General features: G+C 45.3%; 1 protein-coding gene across 1 annotated transcript in view; it reads left to right on the forward strand.

The window, feature by feature from the left end:
• Positions 1-22667, forward strand: part of LOC117522962 (collagen alpha-1(XIX) chain-like) — a 256577-nt gene that overhangs the window by 39190 nt on the left and 194720 nt on the right. The window contains exon 5 of the mRNA XM_034184381.1: positions 1739-1771. Coding sequence (XP_034040272.1) covers positions 1739-1771 — 33 coding nt within the window. The remainder of the gene's footprint in view (positions 1-1738; positions 1772-22667) is intronic.

Consider the following 22667-nt stretch of genomic DNA (forward strand, 5'->3'; position numbering starts at 1 on the left):
AAAAGAGAATACAGTGGTCCCTCGCTATAACGTGGTTCACCTTTCGCGGCCTCGCTGTTTCGCAGAGTTTTTAGTCCAATTTTGCATGCCTTTTTTTTTTACAGTGTTCTGTGTTCTGCGTGTCTGTTTATAAGAATCTTGTCGCCCAGAAGAAAAAAGAGCGCCAACAACTACTCTTAACTGTGTTTGTCACTCGGAAACAGACACCTGCAGCAAGGTGTGAGTGGAAAAAGGCGCGGCGTCAGGACAAAGAGGCGCGATCTGTACTATTAATAATTTCTTATGTGTCCAACCTCGTACGTTGATCGTTAAAATTAAATTTGTTAGTTCTAAAAGCCATCATAATTATTTATAGGAAAACGTTCTATTTTTATTTCTCAAACAAATGTTTTGGCCTGAAAACAGTTTGGTCTTATTTTTCTACTAAGGTTTGAACTTTGAGAGTGTTTACACACGAGAGAAAAGTGAGAAAATGTTCATGCCTGATTGAGAAAGTGTATAAAGTGGTTTTACAGCTTTGAAACGTCTATAATAATTGTAAAAAATAACGCTGACTACGTTGCGGTTTCGCGTATTACAGGCTATTTTTTAGAACATAACTCCCGCGACAAACGAGGGACCACTGTAACACTTTTTTGATTATACTACAAAACAATTGATACGACGGCTGCTTTTGACGCTCTATTGGCACGCGTCATGATTGGTGGAGTTCTTTTTCTTTGCCGTCTTCCTGGCTTCCATGTCGTAAAATGAGAGTGTGTCTGAAGCGGAGTCTGAATATTTATGGGGGTGTTTATTATAATTACGATTGTTTTCACACCGCATTTATCAAGGTCACATCAGGCGTATGCTGGAAATGGGCAGGTGCGCACAGCTTGATACATGTCACGGCAACTTTGGTGTACTTCAAATTTACACCGTAAATTTATGCCACAAGTGCGCAACTTTGATACATGAGGCCCACTGTCCTTCAGCCGTTGGTGTTCACAAACAGTTGTAGCAGCAGGTGTACGAGGTGTTAGAGGCAGCTTTTTTTAATTTTACACGTACACGTATTAATTACGATTCCTGCTTCATGCACAATTCGACCACCTTCATATGCATGAAGGGGCCCTGAAGTAACTAAGTTACTTTTTTAAGGAGTAATCTGTTATCAGTAATTGGATTATTTTTTCAAAGTAACTGTGGCAACACTGCCCAAGAATGTTCCCTGTGAATTTGAAGACTCTGGCAGACAGACGCAAAGTCTTCACAATGCCCGATGGCCACATTTGGTGGCCTCAGGTAAAAATAAGGTTTGTGCATCATCCTAGTGGGTGCACATTCTCTCTAAGTGCTTTCTGGCTGTAATATATTGCTGTTATAATTTCTTGTTTCGCTCCAAAAATTAAATGTAAATAGTAAGAGCTATCAAAATAAAGACCCTTTAACAAAATGTGTCAATTAATAGCCTCCGCTTTCCAGTTGGAATGCGACAGGTCAAAGTGGTACGTGCTTGAACGAGAGCTCTTTTTCTTCCTCTTTATTTAGTGTTTTCTTTGACAACTGGATGTGTTTTGTCTCCTTTTTTGTGGAAACTGTGAGGTCACCTTGTGGCAACTTGCCTTCGCAGGAAGGTTTTGCTCGTGTAATTTAATTCTGATTAGTTTTACTTTCATCTTTGTATAAATTTGACACTTGCATATTTTTAAATCTGTTGTTTGTCTGTTCAGCACTCATATGACTTTTTTTTTTTTAGGGTGACATTGGTCCTCCTGGTCCCCCTGGCCTTGTAAGTAATATTTTAGTCATCAAAGCGTACAGTTCACTGCCACTTCACATGAGAGTTTATCAAAGTACATCCAGCCCTGTTCAATGAGTAACAACACAATGAGCGATAACAACATCAACACCTCATATGCTGTGACAAACAAAAGAACGTATCCCGTGTTTGTGCATCAGTCAGCTATCTGCACCACACGGGTGAAAAAGCAGCCTGATAAAAGACAAAGTAGCCTACTGCAATATTTATGTCACATCTCCAGAAGGCCAGCACACAATATTACAAAAACTTTAAATCTTTGACGAAGCTGCAGATGTATTCTGTCTGCAGACGCCCTGTATATACACAAGTTTAAAAATCATAGTTTTCTGCAGAAATAGTGATTTAGTGTTGATAAAGACTGTGGAACTCTGTGAGCCTTTTCAAGACAGCTGCAATTCTATGTGTAGACAGACATCTCAAAGGAAGACCTGACTTCTGTATTTTTAGGTCATGGAATCGCTCAAGCATTTGGTAGCAAACAATAATTTTTCTAAACTCATGAATCCCAAATCGTGGGCAGTGTTCCCCTAGTGGATCATGAGCTTACTGCAGTTTTGGTCATGAGAGGTCATTAAAAATAAACAAAAAAAAATGATTTTTAGATTTGTAATAAAGTTTAAAATGAGCACAAATATTCACAGTTATTTTTAAAATATAATCAGAAGTAACAAAATAAAGTCACTGAGTTAAATTTTGTTTTATTCTGCATTTACAGTAGTGTTCATAATAATAGTAGTGCTATGTGACTAAAAAGATTAATCCAGGTTTTGAGTATATTTCTTATTGTTACATGGGAAACAAGGTACCACTAGATTCAGTAGATTCTCACAAATCCAACAAGACTAAGCATTCATGATATGCACACTCTTAAGGCTATGAAATTGGGCTATTAGTAAAAAAAAAAGTAGAAAAGGGGGTGTTCACAATAATAGTAGTGTGGCATTCAGTCAGTGAGTTCGTCAATTTTGTGGAACAAACAGGTGTGTCCCCTATAAGGGAAAACTTATACGCAGGTGCAAAAAACTTATAGGCTGTTCATCTGCAATGATCTCCAGTGCTTTAACATGGACAAAAAAAAAAAACAGAAACGCGTGGAAGAAAACTGAAAACAACCATCAAAATGGATAGAAGAATAACCAGAATGGCAAAGGCTCACCCATTGATCAGCTCCAGGATGATCAAAGACAGTCTGGAGTTACCTGTAAGTGCTGTGACAGTTAGAAGACGCCTGTGTGAAGATAAATAAAAGACGTGCATAAGAGGTTACAATTTGTCAAAGAACACATCAACTGGCCTAAAGAGAAATGGAGGAATATTTTGTGGACTGATGAGAGTAAAATTGTTCTTTTTGGGTCCAAGGGCCACAGACAGTTTGTGAGACGACCCCCAAACTCTGAATTCAAGCCACAGTTCACAGTGAAGCATTGTGGTGCAAGCATCATGATATGGACATGTTTCTCCTACTATGGTGTTGGGCCTCCATATCGCATACCAGGTATCATGGATCAGTTTGGATATGTCAAAATACTTGAAGCGGTCATGTTGCCTTATGCTGAAGAGGACATGCCCTTGAAATGGGTCTTTCAACAAGACAATGACCCCAAGCACACTAGTAAACCAGCAAAATCTTGGTTCCAAACCAACAAAATTAATGCCTCGCAGATGTGAAGAAATCATGAAAAACTGTGGTTATACAACTAAATCCTAGTTTAGTGATTCACAGGATTGCTAAAAAAGCAGTTTGAACATAATAGTTTTGAGTTTGTAGCGTCAACAGCAGATGCTACTATTATTGTGAACACCCCCTTTTCTACTTTTTTTTACTAATAGCCCAATTTCATAGCCTTAACAGTGTACATATCATGAATGCTTGGTCTTGTTGGATTTGTGAGAATCTACTGAATCTACTGGTACCTTGTTTCCCATGTAACAATAAGAAATATACTCAAAACCTGAATTAATCTTTTTAGTCACATAGCACTACTATTATTCTGACAACCCCAATTGAGAAAAAACAGGGGTGGTATAGAAGATGCAAATTAAAAAATACACATTGACTCTGAAATTTATTTCATTGCGGACAATATAAACATCTTTATATTTCATGTTTTTTGTGGTCAACGTCATTTCATTTGTTAATTTTCATCTATTACTGCGATTCAGGTTCATGACACTTTCCAAAAATGGGAAGCTTAAACATTTACCACTTTGTAATATTGCCATTCCTTCTTACCGTAGTTAAAAGACATTTTGGCACTGAGAAAACGGTCCATTTAAAGTTTCCAGTTCACCTAACCCACGTCTTTGGAAGTGGGAGGAAGCCGGAGCACCCGAGGTTAACCCACGAGAACATGGAGAAAACATGCAAACTCCACAAGGAAAGGACCAGACGGGAAGCAATCCCAAGACCTTCTTGCTGCAAGGCAACAGTGCTAACCATTTATGCACCGTGCTGCCTGCAATCAGATTTTACAATGGGAATTTAACTTTTACTAATTACCATGTCATTGATAAGAGGTTCTACTCGTTTTTTTTTATGGCAACGTACACCTGCCTCTTTTAGTGGAGAAGCAGCTAAATAAATTGGAATTCATAAGGTGGCTGTGGTGGTCTAACAGACCATCCTTAAGCAAATTCACTATCACACTCATCTTCAACCACTTAGTCCAGTCAAGGGTCAGGGGGGTTGGAGGCTATCCCAGCAGTCATAGAGCGTGAGGTGGGGTACACCCAGGACAGGACGCCAGTCTGTCACAGGGCCACAAACAAACACATTGTCACCCACTCACACACCTATGGACAATTTAAAGATTCCAGTCCACCTAACCTGCATGTCTTTGGATGTGGGAGGAAACCGGAGCACCCGGAGGAAACCCATGCAAACACGGGGAGAACATGCAAACTCCACACAGAAAGGTCACAGGTGGGAATTGATGTGAGCTGTGAGGCAGCAGTGCCCAAATTCACTATCAATACATGCAAACAAATTAAATGTGAGAGCACTCTGCACCTTTAAAACTACACATGATTTATTTTTCTTATATGGTCCCCTTGACTTTAATGAGAAAATCAAGTTGTATTTAAGCAGATTTTTACAGCGGTTTACTTGTTGCAGCTGTACCACTTTGTGTACACCTGATCCCATCAGCTCTCAGAAGTAAAGCAGGGTAGGTCTTAGTACTTAGTACTTTGCTGGGGCACCACTCGGGAACACCAGTGTGTGTGTGTGTTTCTCCATGTAATAAAAAAAAAAGAAAAAAAAAAATGCAAATCTCAATGCTTACCTGTACCGGCTATGAATATCCAAAGTAACCGAGGTGTCCAAATGACAAACAGCAATAGCAGTAATTTAAAACTGAGTGATTATCAATCGGCTTTGCATTGATGTGGGAGCAGCACAGGGATGCAAACAGTTAACATGCTTGCTTTCCAAACAGAAGGCTCCCACTTTGAGATGGCTCACGATTCATTCTCCATGTACAATTGGAGCTACTTCTGAAAGGTTAAGTGAATGACAAAGTTTTTTATAGGTCCTGAGGCCCACTGGTGTAATGTTAATTTTGTCACCTGTTTGTTTTTTTTAGTGTTAGCCTATTTTCAAATGCCCTTCTTAGTTTTAGTCATATTTACTCATTCACATATTTTTATTTAGTCATGTTTTTGTCAACGAAAAGTCAGTTAATTTTCGTCTAGTTTCAGTCAAAAGAGACCTGAATGTATTCTAGTCTTGTTTCAGTCTGGATAGTTTAGTCTTTTTGATTAAAAAACCTATTCTATTATTTTTGATTACCATTTCAATCAATATATAGTGTTTTACACATCTCAAACAACGAATGTTATCATTACCTGGTTTGTAGCATTTTTCCCCCAATATTTTAAATCCGCATGGCTTTGCAAAGATATAATTAGACAATTGGTTTTCTTGTAAATCCACAGCACTGTAGGGGCACAGGTCATTTGAAATGAAACATTTGTCCAATCTAATTATTGTTTTTGCATGTTCAGAATTGGCTGGAAATGTGTTAAAGCAAAGCAAAATAAAATAAATTAAAAATTTGTAAAGTTTTATCTATTGTAAGATCCACAACTTGAGCCAGTTTAATTTAAATATGATGCACACTTCAAATACTTCATATTTCATTATTTGTTATATTTCAGGTCATTTGCTATATATTAGTCACAAATGATGTTAAAAAGTAATTGATATTGGATGGATGTAGTGCTGCTGTGTTCAAAAATCTACACACAGTAGCTTCAATCAGACACTTTAACACTGTGAGACAGAGTGTAAATATACAGTAAACTAACACACAGTAACTTTAATCTGAGCCTCAGAGAGCTGATCAGACACTTTAACACCTACTGCAGACAGGATGTGGAAACAACAACAAAACAGGAATAATGTCATTTTAAAAGACAATTTTTGAATGTCCCACGCATTCAGAAGCTGAAAATGGAGAGATTTTATTTCATGCAAAGCGTTTTAGTCCATCTTTTTTTAATCAACAATAATGCATGTTAATTTTATCTTAGTCAGTGTTTTAGAACACAAGTAGTGTCATAAATCGCACCGTTTTCATCATGAAAAAACATGATTGTTGACGAAGATATTTCGCCTCATCTCGTCTGACTAAATTAACACTACATTGGTGTTAGTGGTCATTACTTGATACTCTAGTGTGAAGTGGATGAGTTTACAAGTCGTGTTGGATGGAATGCCAGTCAGTTGCAGGGTACCTCTTCATCCAATACCCAGTTGTGTAGACTGAGAGACTGCATATTTTCTGGTTCTTTGAACAAAACACAGACAAGTAGCATGACAGGAATCAAACCAAGGTCTCCACAATGGTACTTCAACTCCTATCCCGGTCTGTATCAGAAAGGGCATCCACTATAAAACATATCCCAAATCAGCATTCAGTTATTCTTTCATTTTCTTTAATCACTTATTCCAATCAGCAGTCATGGAGATGCTGGAGGCAGTGACTGGGCAAGAACCAGGGCATGCCATGGACAGGTCGACAGCCCATCGCAGGGCCAAATCAACATCCATCAAATTCAAGCATGCCTAAAATATTTGTACATCATTATATGTTGATGACACAGACTGGATGGAATGAAGATGAAATCACACACTGATTTGATATTTTGAGACAATAAAACACTTAAATTTTAAATATTTGCTACAGGTTGACGTACCAGTTTCCTGCTGATCAGTGATCAGAACAATCTGGCTTTATGACCAAGAAGTCAACCATCGAGTGCATTCTAGCTGTGCGAGATTTTCGCAAAGCATTCAATTCAGTTTATTAGATTGCTTTTGGGGCATCCTGAACATTTGTGGGATCCCCAAGTAGTTGCTGGACTTCATAGCCAGCCTATACAGAAATACTATGAGTGCTGTATGACGGAGACAGAAACAGGGTTGTTTTTTTTCTCAAATTGGGGATATATTCTGGCTTCTACACTGTTCAATACTTGCATTGACTGGATGTTGGACAGGTTTGCATTAACCACTGAAATGGATGCTTTTGTGATCTTGACTTTCCTCAACTCAAACTTTATTTCTAAAGCACATTTGATACGACAGCGGTCGACTAAAGTGCTGTACGATAAAAGTGGACACCAGGTTTTGCCTAGTAATAAGTAAATAAATTAAAAATAACAATAAAATTGGGTCAGGCCATAAACAGAATTTTAAAAACTACAATAGAAAATAGAGATGCATTTGCTCATTTAGGAAACACCATTTAAGAAGATAGATAGATTTATTGTCATTACAAGTGCAATGAAATTTCTTCACACCCAATCACCTCAAACAAAAATACAGTTATTAAAAGTTGAACCTAATAATGGCATACATCAGAATTAAAACCATACACATACATTTTATTGTTTATGTATGCTAAACGTTACAGTCAGTCATCCGAATTAAGGAAATGTGAGTGTGGGGGAGCCGCAGTAGTGTTCAGCGCAGCCGCAAGCTCGGGGGAGCAGCGGAGGCAAGGGTGTGTGGTAGGGGTAAGGGGTGGAGGAAAGAGGGGGCATGTGTCATGTGTGCAGATGAGATGAGTTTGTATCAGTCAGATGAGTTTGTATCAGTTTCTGTCAGCGTGTGCATAATATCTGGAGTTGCCTTGACAACATCAGACTGTAGGGGAGGGCAGAAGATAAGAGGGCAGCTGAAAGCCGTAGAAATTCGTCTGGAGGAAAACAGCAGGCCGTTTTGACCTTCAGAGGCTGATAAGCCTGCCATGTTTAGGGTTAAGCAGAGAGACACATTTGCAGCTCCTCTGACCGACCAAATCCAACAAGTGGGTTTTTAAAAAAGATTTATAAGTCTCTAGGGTCAGGGATGATGTAATATGGAAGGGGAGACTATTCCAAAGCCTGGGGGCAGCCGCCACAAAGGCCCTGTCACCTCTGGTCTTTAATGTAGTTTTAGGCACCACCAACAACAGCTGGTCAGAAGACCTTCAGGCTCTGGTTAGGGTGTAATGGAGCAGAAGCTCGGAAAGGTACACAGGGGCCAGGCCACTGAGGGGTTTTAAACAATTAAAAGAAGTTTAAAATCTACACGATATTGGACTAGGAGCCAGAGGAGAGAGGCCAAAACTGGCGTAATATGGTCGTGCTTTTTCTTTCCCAAGAGAAGATGAGCAGAGCAGCAGAAGACACATTCAATTGTATATCAGACAGTAGTGGAGAAAACATTAGTCATTTGATAAATGGGCCTATTTGAATATTTAGTACTCTCTGCTTCCCTATGGCAGATAATTTTGGCAGTTAATTATTGATTTCCCTTACACAGCAGAAGCCAGGGTTCAGCTCATTACCTTTCCTTCATAAAGTTCCTCGTGCGTCTGTTTATTTCGTGATGGGACAGTGCAGTGGGCTTCCAGCCATGCACGGCCATCACACTCTCCATCGCCCCTGAAAGTGGCAAAACGGTCTTTCTAGCTGTAAGACAGTCCTGCTTTTATCACCACCAGTATTACTTTACAACAAAGTTTTATAATCTATTAAACTAAATCTGTTATGTCAATGTTAAACAGTTGTCTCCTGTACTTTGCTGCTCCAGAGAGAAATTCTGGCAGAAATCGCCGATCTTGTCACGTCCTGGTGGCTTTGACACACAGTCGGCTCGTACACTGTGTATTTAAAGATCTACATCTTTGTGCACAGTCTGTGGCTCAGCATCACAGGTAGAATAACCAAAATTGACATCAGCTGCTTTGTGAAGTTGCATTGCCCATTGATTGCACGATGGGAGGAGCTTCATACAGGTGATGTTTACCTTTATATAACAGCTGAGTGAATCCTTGTCATTTGATTGGTGCTTTGTATGTCACATGACATGGATCGTATTTCCCATTTATGTTGCATTGCATTTAGTGTGCAAATTTGGTTCCATACGTTTTGTACCATTGCACGCTGCGAACCCCTCTCACGCACACTAGTGGGGGTGGCATTTAGCTAAACATGGCAGAGTTTGTTTGCTGATGGACGACGATTTGAAGGAGCTAACTGACGGTGCTAATTCTTCTAAAACCAAAAAACAAATCCACTACGCTGTAAGCCGTCTGGAGGCATGAAGAGCTGTTAGGATGAAGAGGCTGAAATTAGGATCCAATCCAATCCACTTTATTTATATAGCACATTTAACAACAAAAACATTCCAAAGTGCTGCACATACAGTAGAATCACGATAGATAAAACCTCAATAGTCAAGAAATAAATTAAAAATAAGAAAATGTACAATAAAAAATAACTAAAATGTGCAAGATAAATAAATAAATACATACAGCATACAAAAGATAAAACCAATAAAATCTACCAAAATAAAAACAAAACCTATAAAACAGAGGACCACACAACTCACGCAGTGTTAAAAACCAGAGAATAAAAGTGGGTCTTCAGACGAGACTTAAAACACTCCACTGTGGGGGCTGTTCGGACATGGAGGGGCAGAGTGTTCCAAAGTCTGGGGCCTGCCACAGAGAAAGCCCTATCCCCCCCCGGTTTTAAGTCTCATCTTGGATACCACGAGCTGGAAATGGCCCTCAGACCTCAGAGCATGCGCCGGAAAGTAAATTTGTAGGAGGTCAGTGATATATTGAGGGGCCATTCCATTCAAAGCTTTAAAAACAAACAATAAAATCTTAAAATCAATTCTAAAATTAATAGGAAGCCAGTGCAAAGATGCAAGAATTGGGGTTATGTGCTCACGCTTCCAAGCTCCTGTTAAAAGTTGCCCTGCAGCGTTCTGGACTAACTGCAAACGGGAAAGAGCTTGTTGGCTAATGCCAAAATAAAGTGCGTTACAGTAGTCCAGACGACTTGAAATACAAGAGTGCACAACTTGTTCAAAAAGGTTGAAAGATAAAAACGGTTTTACCTTTGATAAAAGACGAAGATGATAAAAGTATGATTTCAAAACACCATTGATTTGTTTATCAAATTTAAAATCGCTGTCTATCGTGACGCCAAGGCTGGTGACCTTGGGATGTACCAAATCCTTAAGAGGTCCCAAGTCAACAAGGCACTTCCAAACAACATAACTGTTGTGTGGGCCGCTGAAGAGGAGGTACTGCTGGCCCACCACCACCAGATGGCGCCCTGCTTGGAGTGCGGGCTCCAAGCACAAGAGGGCGTCGGAGCCGCTGGAGGTGACAGCTGTCATCTATCAACACCAGCTGTCACCCATCACCACCACTATAAAGACCGGACTGCAACTCCACCTCCTCGCCGAGAAATCTTCTACCATTCAGGTAATTCTCTGCTAAACCTCAAATTCGAGTATTAGTCTGATCTCTTTTTGCAGCCGTTTTCCTGGGATGGATACCCTGTCTGCAGAGTTGGCGTTTGGTGTGGACTGCGACAGCTTCGCCTCACACCCCACCCAGATAAGTGGTTATCTCAGGAGCTGCACGAGTGTGTGATTGGAGGAGGAGGTTCTCCCTCCTTACTGAACACAGACTGTGGGATTACTGAGTGTGCGAACTCACACTTATCCAGAACTGTTTCTGTTTTCTGCCAGCAGTACCGGGTCTGACTGCTGAAGACAGTGGCCACCTGGGGCGCAGGGCTTGGCGGCTCCGGTGTTCTTCAGGTCCGTTGGTGGTGGGGCTTGTGTGGGTTCCGGCCTTTTCTCTCACCGGACGTCTCCTATCTTCGAGCCTGCCACACGTCACCTTTTTGTCGGATTGATATAACACATATTTGTATCTGTCTGTATTACGTTGTGCACCTTCACAACATTAAATTGTTACTTTTTGGCTATTCCATTGTCCCTTCATTAACGCCCCCTGTTGTGGGTCCGTGTCACGACACTTCCCCAACAATAACCTCTCTCTTGCCCTCATTACGTTTCAAAAAATTCTGTGACAACCAAGCCCTGACGTCACACAGACAGTCGAGTAGGGGTGTCAGGGGGCAAAGGCTGTTTTTAGTGATAGGCATGTAGATTTGACAATCATCAGCATAAAAATGGTAGGCCACATCATGTTTTTTAAAAATCTCTCTGAGTGGGAGGAGATAAAGAGCAAAGAGGATGGGTCCCAGGATAGAACCCTGGGGGACTAACCCTGGAGGATGAAAAGCTGGACTACTTTCTGAAGCAATTTTTCACTGGACTGAGGAAATAGTCTTTTTATTTATTTATTTATTTTTTGGGGGGGGGGGAGTACACGATGTCAGTGCACGGCATCACTGACTACATCGTCAGAACTATTTTTGAACCATCTGTTTTCCCAAATTGACTGAAAACAATTTTGGACTCCTATATAAAGTTCATGTAAGTCTCTTTTCTGTTTATAAATTACTGTAATAAAATATCAAATGACAAGCCATTATATAAAACAAATAATTAATGTTGTTACATTCTTTCAATGGAATGAATATTTAATTTGGTGAAAGATTTCTTCCATTTCATTCCAGCATTAATTATTTGTATAGTATTTGCTGGAAATAGTGCATTTAGGTTCACAAGCTGGCAAAACCTAAACATTTCATTTATATTTGGAGTGCACATCCTCACATATTTTTGTTGCTGTGCACAGTCCGGGTGCTGGACGCACAGACATCAGCGACTTGATTTAACATAATGATAGAGTTGATGTCACCATATATGGAATAGTACACTCACTGTAGAGTCAGCTTAACTTGAGTTGTACTGATGTCAGACAAATAAAAAATGGGTTAATTTGATCTAACTCTGATGATAAATAGCTTGATTTGCCTTCTTAAATGTGTTGCTTTATTTTTAATATACTGGGCTTAACATTGGCACTACTTTTATCACCGTGTTCTTTTAACACCCGAAATTCATCTTCTGTCAGATATCCAGATTTATCTAGATGGCCCTTGACATTAGTATCTATCTGTAAAACATATCTTTTTTAAAAATCTCCTAGCCTTGTTCACTTGTATTCATTGTGGGGACCAGACATGAAATTATTACATTATCACACAGTTACTTTATGCATTTTTTATGCACTTATATTTGCAACATTGCATTTTTGTGGAATACCGACTGCCATTAAGATGCCTTATTATAAGTATGAAAAGGTTCTTTGGTCATGTGTGCATGTGTTTGTATCTGTACATATGAATCCAGGCATAATACTGGATATACATAATAATTGATGTAATATTCACAATTTAATTTATTTAATTTATAAAGCACCAAATCACAACAAAGTTGCCTCCAAGTGCTTCACATAAGTAAGGTCTAAACTTGCCAACCCTAGAGCAAGCACACAGGTGACAGTGGTAAGGAAAAACTCCCTCTGATGATTTGAGGAAGAAACCTCAAGCAGACCAGACTCAAAGGGGTGACCCACTGCTTAGGCCATGCTACCAACACACTTGACAGTACAAATATACAGGACATTTGGGAGTCCATGCTGGTGTCCAGGATGGGAGGCTTGCAGAAGAAGACACCCACTCCCACCTCTGGATGGAACTGCACCTCAAGCAGAGAGAGGAAAAAAAAAAATCAGGTGGCAGAAAGACAACAAATAAGGTGCAATTTGTCAGCATTAAGCAACAAGAAAAACAGAAGAAATACTAAGGTGATTGCCGGCCACTAGCCCTAAGCTTCACTGAAAGACCCAGACTTTAGATAAAGTTGAGGCCATGCCCTGCTCTCTTTACTAATAAAATGAATTTAAATTGTAAAAAGCATAGTAACGTACTATGCCAGTATGCTAGCCATACGACAGGCAAAATAAGTGCGTCCTAAGTCTGGACTTGAAAGTCTCTACAGAGTCTGACTGTTTTATTGACACAGAAAGATCATTCTACAAAACAGGGGCACTGTTGTGAAAGTGTAGGAACACGGACCCACAACAGGGGGCGCAACGAACGGACAATGGAGGAAGGTGAATAACAAGGTTTACTATTGTGAAACGAGCACAATGAATACAACAATCACAATTTGGGGTCGAATCCGCTGGTGTCGTGTGGGCAGGCTCGAAGGTAGGAGACGTCCGTCTCAGTCGAACCGGAACCACCCAGATCTCCTCTGCCACCGAACCCTGGAAATACTGGAACCGCCAAGTCCCGAATTCCCAGGTGGCCACTGCCTCCGCTCGTCGGATCCGGTACTGCTGGCGGGAGAGAGCAACAACACACAGGTGTGGATGCGACAGCACCCAGTAACGGAGAGGGGAGAAGCCGCCTCCACCTCTTGTCAATGTACAGCAGGAAGGTGAGTACTTATCCAAGCAATGTAGCTACCAGTAGTCAACAGTCCTGAAAAGGTTTAACAAGTTTTTAGCTGGTTATTCAGAATATGAATGCAGAGAATGTTACCTCAGTCTTAGGCGATATCTCGGCACTGAGGTGGAGACGCCGTCCTCCTGATATACCTCTGTGCTGAGTGGAGTCAGCTGTGTCCAGTAATGGGTGACAGCTGTCACCCTGGCAGCTCTCATCAGGCGGCAGCGCCCTCTGGTGCCTGGAGCCCGCACTCCAGGCAGGGCGCCCTCTGGTGGTGGTGGGCCAGCAGTACCTCCTCTTCAGCGGCCCACACAACAGGACCCCCCCCTCAACGGGCGCCTCCTGGCGCACGGCCGAGCTTGTCCGGATGGCGACGGTAGAAGTCGGCCAGGAGGGCCGGGTCCAGGATGAAGCCCTTCTTCACCCAGGAGCGTTCCTCGGGACCGTACCCCTCCCAGTCCACCAGATATTGAAAACCCCGGCCCATCCGACGGACATCAAGGAGCCGGCGTACAGTCCAAGCCGGTTCCCCGTCGATGATCCGGGCAGGAGGTGGCGCCGGGCCCGGGGTGCAGAGGGGTGAGGTGTGAAGGGGCTTGATCCGGGAAACATGAAAAACTGGATGGATCCGCAGTGAGGCCGGAAGCTGGAGCCTCACTGCGGCGGGGTTGATGACCTTGAGGATCCTGTAAGGTCCGATGTACCGTTCTTGAAGCTTCGGCGAGTCTGCCTGCAGAGGAATGTCCTTGGTGGACAACCAGACCTCCTGCCCAGGACGATACTTGGGGGCCGGGGCCCGCCGCCGGTCTGCATGTTTCTTCGCCCTCGTCCGGGCCTTCAACAAAGCAGAGCGGGCGGTACGCCACACCCGACGGCACTTCCGTAGGTGGGCCTGGACCGAGGGCACACCGACCTCTCCCTCAACCACCGGAAACAAGGGGGGCTGATACCCCAAGCACACCTCAAACTGGGAGAGGCCGGTGGCAGATGACACTTGGCTGTTGTGGGCGTACTCGATCCAGGCCAGGTGGGTACTCCAGGCCGTCGGGTGCGCGGCTGTCACACAGCGTAGCATCTGCTCCAGTTCCTGATTTGCCCGCTCTGCCTGCCCGTTGGTCTGGGGGTGGTACCCAGACGAGAGGCTGACCGTGGCCCCCAGTTCCCGGCAGAAGCTCCTCCAGACGTGCGAGGTGAACTGGGGACCGCGATCTGAGACGATGTCTGATGGTATGCCATGCAGACGGACGACGTGGTGGACCAGGAGGTCCGCTGTCTCCTGGGCCGTTGGGAGCTTCGGGAGGGCCACGAAGTGGGCCGCCTTGGAGAAACGGTCCACTATCGTGAAGACGACGGTGTTTCCCTGGGACGGCGGGAGACCCGTGACAAAGTCCAGGCCGATGTGGGACCAGGGGCGATGAGGCACGGGCAGTGGCTGTAGCTGCCCTGAGGTCTTTCTATGGTCGGCCTTGCCCCTGGCGCAGGTGGTGCAGGCCTGGACGTAGTCCCGGACGTCGGCCTCCAGGGATGCCCACCAGAAGCGTTGCCGGACGACTGTCACGGTCCTTCGCACCCCAGGGTGACAGGAGAGCTTAGAACCGTGACAGAAGTCCAGGACTGCAGCCCTAGCCTCTGGTGGGACGTATAGTCTGTCCTTTGGTCCGTTTCCGGGGTCCGGGTCACGGGTCAGGGCCTCCCGGACGGTCTTCTCTACGTCCCAGGTGAGGGCGGCCACGATAGCGGACTCCGGGATGATGGGATCCGGGGGATCCGACGGTTCCGTTTTGACTTCGTCTTCGTGCACCCGGGACAATGCATCCGATCTTTGATTCTTGGTCCCGGGACGGTAGGTGATCCGGAAGTCAAAACGGCCAAAGAACAGTGACCAGCGGGCTTGCCTGGGGTTCAGCCGCTTGGCGGTCCTGATGTACTCCAGGTTCCGATGGTCAGTGAAAACCGTGAATGGCATGGCTGTTCCCTCCAACAGATGTCTCCACTCTTCGAGGGCCTCTTTCACAGCAAGGAGTTCCCGATTGCCGACGTCATAGTTCCGTTCAGCGGGGGTCAACCTGCGGGAAAAATAGGCACACGGGTGAAGGACCTTATCGGTCTTCCCGCTCTGGGAGAGCACCGCTCCTATCCCTGAGTCCGAGGCATCCACTTCAACCACTAACTGGCGGCTAGGATCGGGCTGCACCAGAACTGGGGCAGACGAGAAGCGCAGTTTCAACTCCTTGAACGCGGCTTCGCACCGATCCGACCAGGTGAAGGGGACTTTTGGTGAGGTCAGGGCTGTCAGGGGGCTAACTACCTGACTGTAGCCCTTAATGAACCTCCTGTAGAAATTAGCAAAGCCGAGGAACTGTTGCAGCTTCCTACGGCTTGTTGGTTGGGGCCAGTCTCTCACCGCCGCAACCTTGGCCGGATCAGGGGCGACGGAGTTGGGGGAGATGATAAACCCCAGGAAGGACAAAGAAGTGCGGTGGAACTCACACTTCTCGCCCTTCACAAACAGGCGGTTCTCCAACAACCGCTGCAGGACCTGACGGACATGCCAGACATGAGTCTCAGGATCCGGGGAAAAGATGAGTATATCGTCTAGATATACGAAGACGAACCGGTGCAGGAAGTCCCGCAAGACATCGTTTACCAACGCTTGGAAAGTCGCGGGAGCATTAGTGAGACCGAACGGCATGACCAGGTACTCAAAATGACCTAAGGGGGTGTTAAATGCCGTCTTCCATTCGTCTCCCTTCCGGATCCGAACCAAATGATACGCATTCCTAAGGTCCAGCTTGGTGAAGATTTTGGCTCCATGCAAGGGAGTGAACACTGAATCCAACAAGGGCAACGGGTATCGGTTGCGAACCGTGATTTCGTTCAACCCCCTGTAATCAATGTATGGACGAAGCCCGCCATCTCTTTTACCCACAAAAAAGAAACCTGCGCCCATCGGAGAGGTGGAATTCCGGATCAATCCGGCAGCTAATGAGTCCCGGATGTAGGTCTCCATTGATTCGCGTTCCGGCCGTGAGAGGTTGTACAGCCTACTGGACGGGAACTCACTGCCTGGAACCAAATCAATGGCACAATCATACGGACGGTGGGGAGGAAGCGTGAGAGCCAGATCCTTGCTGAACACGTCAGCGAGGTCATGGTACTCCGCCGGCACCGCCTTCAGATTGGGCGGGACTCAGACCTCCTCCTTAGCCTGGGAGCCGGGAGGAACCGAGGAACCTAGACACTCCCGATGGCAGGTTTCGCTCCACTGAACCACTACCCCGGACGGCCAATCGATCCGGGGATTGTGCTTTAGCATCCAGGGAAAACCCAAAACCACACGGGAGGTGGCCTGAGTCACAAAGAACTCGATCACCTCCCGGTGGTTACCTGACACCACCAGAGTTACTGGAGGTGTCTTATGTGTGATCGGTGGGAGTAGGGAGCCATCTAGCGCCCGAACCTGCACAGGCGAGGTAAGAGCCACCAGAGGGAGCCCTATCTCCCTGGCCCATCTACTGTCAAGCAGATTCCCCTCAGAGCCCGTGTCCACCAGTGCTGGGGCCTTCAGGGTTGAATCCTCAAACAGGATCGTGACTGGGAGTCGTGTAGCAATGTGGGTGTGTCCCACGTGAATGTTTTGGCCCACCCCTGGCCCAGTCTCTAGGGGCGGGCGTTGGAGTTTAACCGCTCGGGGCAGTCGTTTGCGAGATGCTCACTCGAGCCACAAACATAGCAAGCTCCGTGGGCCCGCCTCCTTTGTGCTCCAGGTGCCCTAAATGTTGCCCTGCTCGTGTCCATAGCTTCGTCAGCAGGGGGAGCCATAGGCGCACGGAGCGCAGGAACAGAGGAGCGTGGGGAGGGCGGAGCTCGATCGGACCCAGAAGGGAGAGGGACGACGCGTGCCTGGCCACGCCCCTCGCCTCGTTCCCGACGGCGTTCTTCTAACCGGTTGTCGAGTCGTATGACTAGATCGATGAGCCCATCTAAATCCCGCGGTTCGTCCTTAGCCACCAGGTGCTCTTTTAGGACCAGTGACAGTCCGTTTACAAAGGCAGCGCGGAGGGCAGTGCTATTCCAGCCGGATCTCGCCGCCGCGATGCGGAAGGCGACCGCATAGGCAGCTGCGCTCCGACGCCCCTGTCTTATTGACAGTAGCGCGGTTGAAGCGGACTCTCCTCTGTTGGGATGGTCGAACACCGTTCTGAGCTCCCGTACAAACCCATCGTACGTATGAAGGAGCCGTGAGTTCTGCTCCCAGAGCGCTGTAGCCCAAGCGCGTGCCTCCCCGCGAAGCAGATTTATCACATAAGCTACTTTGCTAGCATCAGTCGCGTACATCACGGGACGCTGTGCGAAGACGAGCGAACACTGCATCAGAAAATCCACGCACGTCTCCACACAGCCTCCGTACGGCTCTGGAGGGCTTATGTATGCTTCTGGGGACGGAGGAAGGGACCGTTGAACGACCAGTGGAACGTCACTTTCACGCGCAGGGTCCTCAGGAGGGAGAGCCGCAGCGGCGCCCGGAGGGCGCGCCTCCACTTGTGCGGCGAGAGCCTCCACCCTGCGGTTTAGGAGAACGTGCTGCTCGGTCATTAAATCGATCCGAGAGGTGAAAGCGGTGAGGATCCGCTGCAACTCACCGATTACCCCTCCCGAAGCCGCCGACGCGCCTTGGTCTTCCATTGGCCGTTCAACAGCCGGTTGACGCCCCTCGGGGTCCATGACGCTGGCCGAGATATCCTGTTGTGAAAGTGTAGGAACACGGACCCACAACAGGGGGCGCAACGAACGGACAATGGAGGAAGGTGAATAACAAGGTTTACTATTGTGAAACGAGCACAATGAATACAACAATCACAATTTGGGGTCGAATCCGCTGGTGTCGTGTGGGCAGGCTCGAAGGTAGGAGACGTCCGTCTCAGTCGAACCGGAACCACCCAGATCTCCTCTGCCACCGAACCCTGGAAATACTGGAACCGCCAAGTCCCGAATTCCCAGGTGGCCACTGCCTCCGCTCGTCGGATCCGGTACTGCTGGCGGGAGAGAGCAACAACACACAGGTGTGGATGCGACAGCACCCAGTAACGGAGAGGGGAGAAGCCGCCTCCACCTCTTGTCAATGTACAGCAGGAAGGTGAGTACTTATCCAAGCAATGTAGCTACCAGTAGTCAACAGTCCTGAAAAGGTTTAACAAGTTTTTAGCTGGTTGTTCAGAATATGAATGCAGAGAATGTTACCTCAGTCTTAGGCGATATCTCGGCACTGAGGTGGAGACGCCGTCCTCCTGATATACCTCTGTGCTGAGTGGAGTCAGCTGTGTCCAGTAATGGGTGACAGCTGTCACCCTGGCAGCTCTCATCAGGCGGCAGCGCCCTCTGGTGCCTGGAGCCCGCACTCCAGGCAGGGCGCCCTCTGGTGGTGGTGGGCCAGCAGTACCTCCTCTTCAGCGGCCCACACAACAGGCACAATAAGAGTTTACTTTTTATTCACCCTAGGGACACAAAGTAGTCCTGCACCCTGAGAACGCAGAGCCGGTACGTAAGGTTTAATTAGGTCAATGAATTGATGTGGTTCCTTGAGGGGGGGAAAAAAAAAAACTTGAAACACCATTTTTGTCTTGTCAATTTGTAAATTTCTTCTCTTAATTTGCCACTTTGTCAGAGAATATTTGAGGCTGTTTTTTACGCATAAATTTAGCACTTTAATTTCCACAAGGTCCATTTATTTTTATTTATTTATCATTTAACTGACAATACTCCAAAGATGCTATTGTACACAGGAAAATCCAAAGAAGGCTTGGAAAGCACAGTTGTTTCACAGCAAGAATATCCCCAGTTCAAATCCAACCTGATCCTTTCTGTGTGGAGTTCACATGGTTTTGTGTGAGTTCCTTCTGGGTGCTCCAGCTTCTTCTCAGTTCCAGAGGCATGCAGGTTAGGTGTCTTAGAAACTCTAAAATTGAGAGTGTGAATGTGTTTATGTGTATTGGCTCTGCAATAGACTTAAGTCCAGTCCGGGTGTGCCCCGCCTGTCGCCCAGTGACTGTTGGGATAGACTCCAGCCCCTTGGTGACCCTTCACAGGAATAAGCAGGTTTAGAAAATGGATGGATGGACTTTGCTGTAGTTTTCAACTATACGAGGTCTGTTAGAAAAGTATCCGACCTTTTTATTTTTTTCAAAAACCTGATGGATTTGAATCACGTGTGCTTGCATGAGCCAACCTTGAACCTTCATGCGCATGCGTGATTTTTTTCACGCCTGTCAGTTGCATCATTTGCTTGTAAGCAGCCTTTGTGTGAGGATGGGTGGAGTCTCTCGTCGTTTTTTCTTTGCAAGGAAATGGCGGAACGACTGGAGCAGCACAACTGCATCAAATTTTGCCACAAACTGGGCGACAGTCAGGTGGAAACCATTTGGATTATTCAGATGGCCTTCGGTGACAATCCTCTGGGCATCACACAGATTAAGGAGCGGTACAACCGGTTTAAAGACGTCCGCCCAACAGTGGAGAGCATGCCGCGCTCTGATCGGCATCAACACGCTGAAATGACCGAATCATTTCCAAAGTGAATGCTGTGGTGATGTGGGACCGTCATGTGATTATCCAAGAAATTGCGGAAGAGGTGGACATCAGCACTTTTTTGGCACATTCCACTGTGAAAGATGAAATATGCCCTGACATGTCCAGCTTGTCCACAATTTCTCGGATAGTCACACGACTGAAAAGCCACCGAAAGCCGTCTGAATCTTCCAAATGGTTGACGAGCTGGGCATGTTACAACATGTCCTGTGAGGCTTCATCACGGAGGCGCTGTTGCTGCTCCATCAGCTTTGTGCCGATGAATTTTGCCACCACTCTTTTCATGGCAAAATCTTCTTTCACAGTGGAATGTGCCAAAAAAGTGCTGATGTCCACCTCTTCCACCATTTCTCGGATAATCACACGACGGTCCCACATCACCACAGCGTTCACTTTGGAAATGATCCGGTCGTTTCAGCGTGTTGATGCCGATTGGAGCGCGGCGCGCTCTCCACCGTTGTGTGGCCGTCTTTAAACCGGTTGTACCGCTCCTTAATCTGTGTAATGCCCAGAGGATCATCACCGAAAGCCATCTGAATAATCCGAATGGTTTCCACCTGGCTATTGCCCAGTTTGTGTCAAAATGTGATGCAGTCGCCCTGCTCCAGTTGTTCCGCCATTTCTTTGCAAAGAAAAAAACGACAAGAGACTCCACCCATCCTCACACAAAGGCTGCTTACAAGCAAATGACGCAACTGACAGGCATGAAAAAAATCACGCATGCGCACGAAGGTTCACGGTTGGCTCATGCAAGCACGTGATTCAAATCCATCAGGTTTTTGAAAAAAATAAAAAGGTCGGATACTTTTCTAACAGACCTCGTACTTCTTTTGCCAATTTCTAGAAACTGGTATAAAACAAAACGTAAGGCGCAGGTACTTCTCTTGGTTTGCAGCACAACGTCCCAACGTTTGGGAGTCGTTAATGCCTCTCAGTAGGCAGAACAGTGTTCACCTGCAAGACAACAACCTGCACAATCTCACCAAAACACATACACTATGGTAACTGCAGCATTACGATACTCAGAAACATGACATGGACCCAGATGTCTGAGTGTATGAGTAGTGGGTTAAGGCAGTGATTTTCAACCTTTTTTGAGCCACAGCACCCTTTTTATATTTACAAAATCCTGCGGCACATCACCAACCAAAATAATATTATAATGCTATTACCTCTGGTTTTGCGCGAAACCCAATTATCGCAATAGAAAATCGATACAGAAAACACCGCATTTCGAAAATCCTCAAGCATTTTGCACTCTGATCTCAAGTAGGGCTGTCACGATTAGGAATTTCTGGAGACGATTAATTGTCAGACAAATAATTGCGATTGACGAATATATTGTCTATTTTTTTTTTCTTTTTTTCCCCTTTATATTCTACTATTGTAGTATAATTACACAACTCTGGAAGAACGTTTGGCTTCTGCGAGTGGAGAAACTGGGAATGGTGCAACATTTTTATTTTTATCTTCATTTTACATACAGTCCCAAGTTTTTCTGATTTGTGGCTGTTTCTGTTGCATTTCTGAAATTGTTTCTCCTCATCAGTCACGTTTTGTGCTTAAACACTGCATTAAGCTCAAGATTGAACAAATAAATACCTTTGGAAAATAACAGCTGTTAAAGTTCAGAGTTCTCACCTGCTTTTTGTGATCTCTGCGTCTGAACATTGTTTTTTTTTTTTTTTTTGTGGCTCAGTTCATATATTTTCATTTTTTAAATATGTTTTTAAAGATATTTGACCATTTATTTCATCTCATGATCTCATAAATTCAGCATACGACGCGCACATGGTGTGAACAGGAAGGTAACGGCAGAATCACACCTTTAGAGAAAGTTCAGAGAGAAGTAAAGGCAGCTTCATGTTTCCGTTCACTTGGGTTACAATCCTCTCTCTGCTCCGCGCTCGCTGCGCACTGAACGTGTCGCGCCTGCATTCAGGAATCTCCCTCACCCACCCCCCACCCCCCCTCCCTGACCCAGCCCCTCCCCCGCAGTCTGCAGCCTGTTAACTCCGCGCGTGCACACACAGGCACAGACACACACACCGACAGCTCCGCATTTTAGACGGCTTTTGAAGGAGACGGCACTGTTTTAATCGGCCGTCAGCCTCCTTGTTATTGTCCCGCCTTAAGACGAGAGCGAGGCTGCAGCACGTTTGACATCAGATTCTGAGTCGTTTTATGCTTTATGAATAAAATAAATAATTCACGGTAATCGCGAATATGAAAAATACCCACGGCACCCCTGACGATCGATCACGGCACCCTAGGGTGCCGCGGCACCCCGGTTGAGAATCACTGGGTTAAGGCATCAGTCCACCTGACCTACACTTGGTCTGGTGCAAAAGTTTAGTTACATCAGAAAAAAAAACAACCTTGTGTCCACATTATGGCAACATTCCACTGCCAAAAGTTCATGCATTCTTGTAACATTTGCTTGCAATGTCATCTGGGCATCGGTTGGACATGCAAAAATCATAATATATATGTAATAATTAAATAAAATGACTGCAAAATCAACAATAGTCTCGATCATTATGGATATTTGACA

Source organism: Thalassophryne amazonica, chromosome 13, assembly GCF_902500255.1.
Source record: "Thalassophryne amazonica chromosome 13, fThaAma1.1, whole genome shotgun sequence".
Classification (NCBI taxonomy): Eukaryota; Metazoa; Chordata; class Actinopteri; order Batrachoidiformes; family Batrachoididae; genus Thalassophryne; species Thalassophryne amazonica.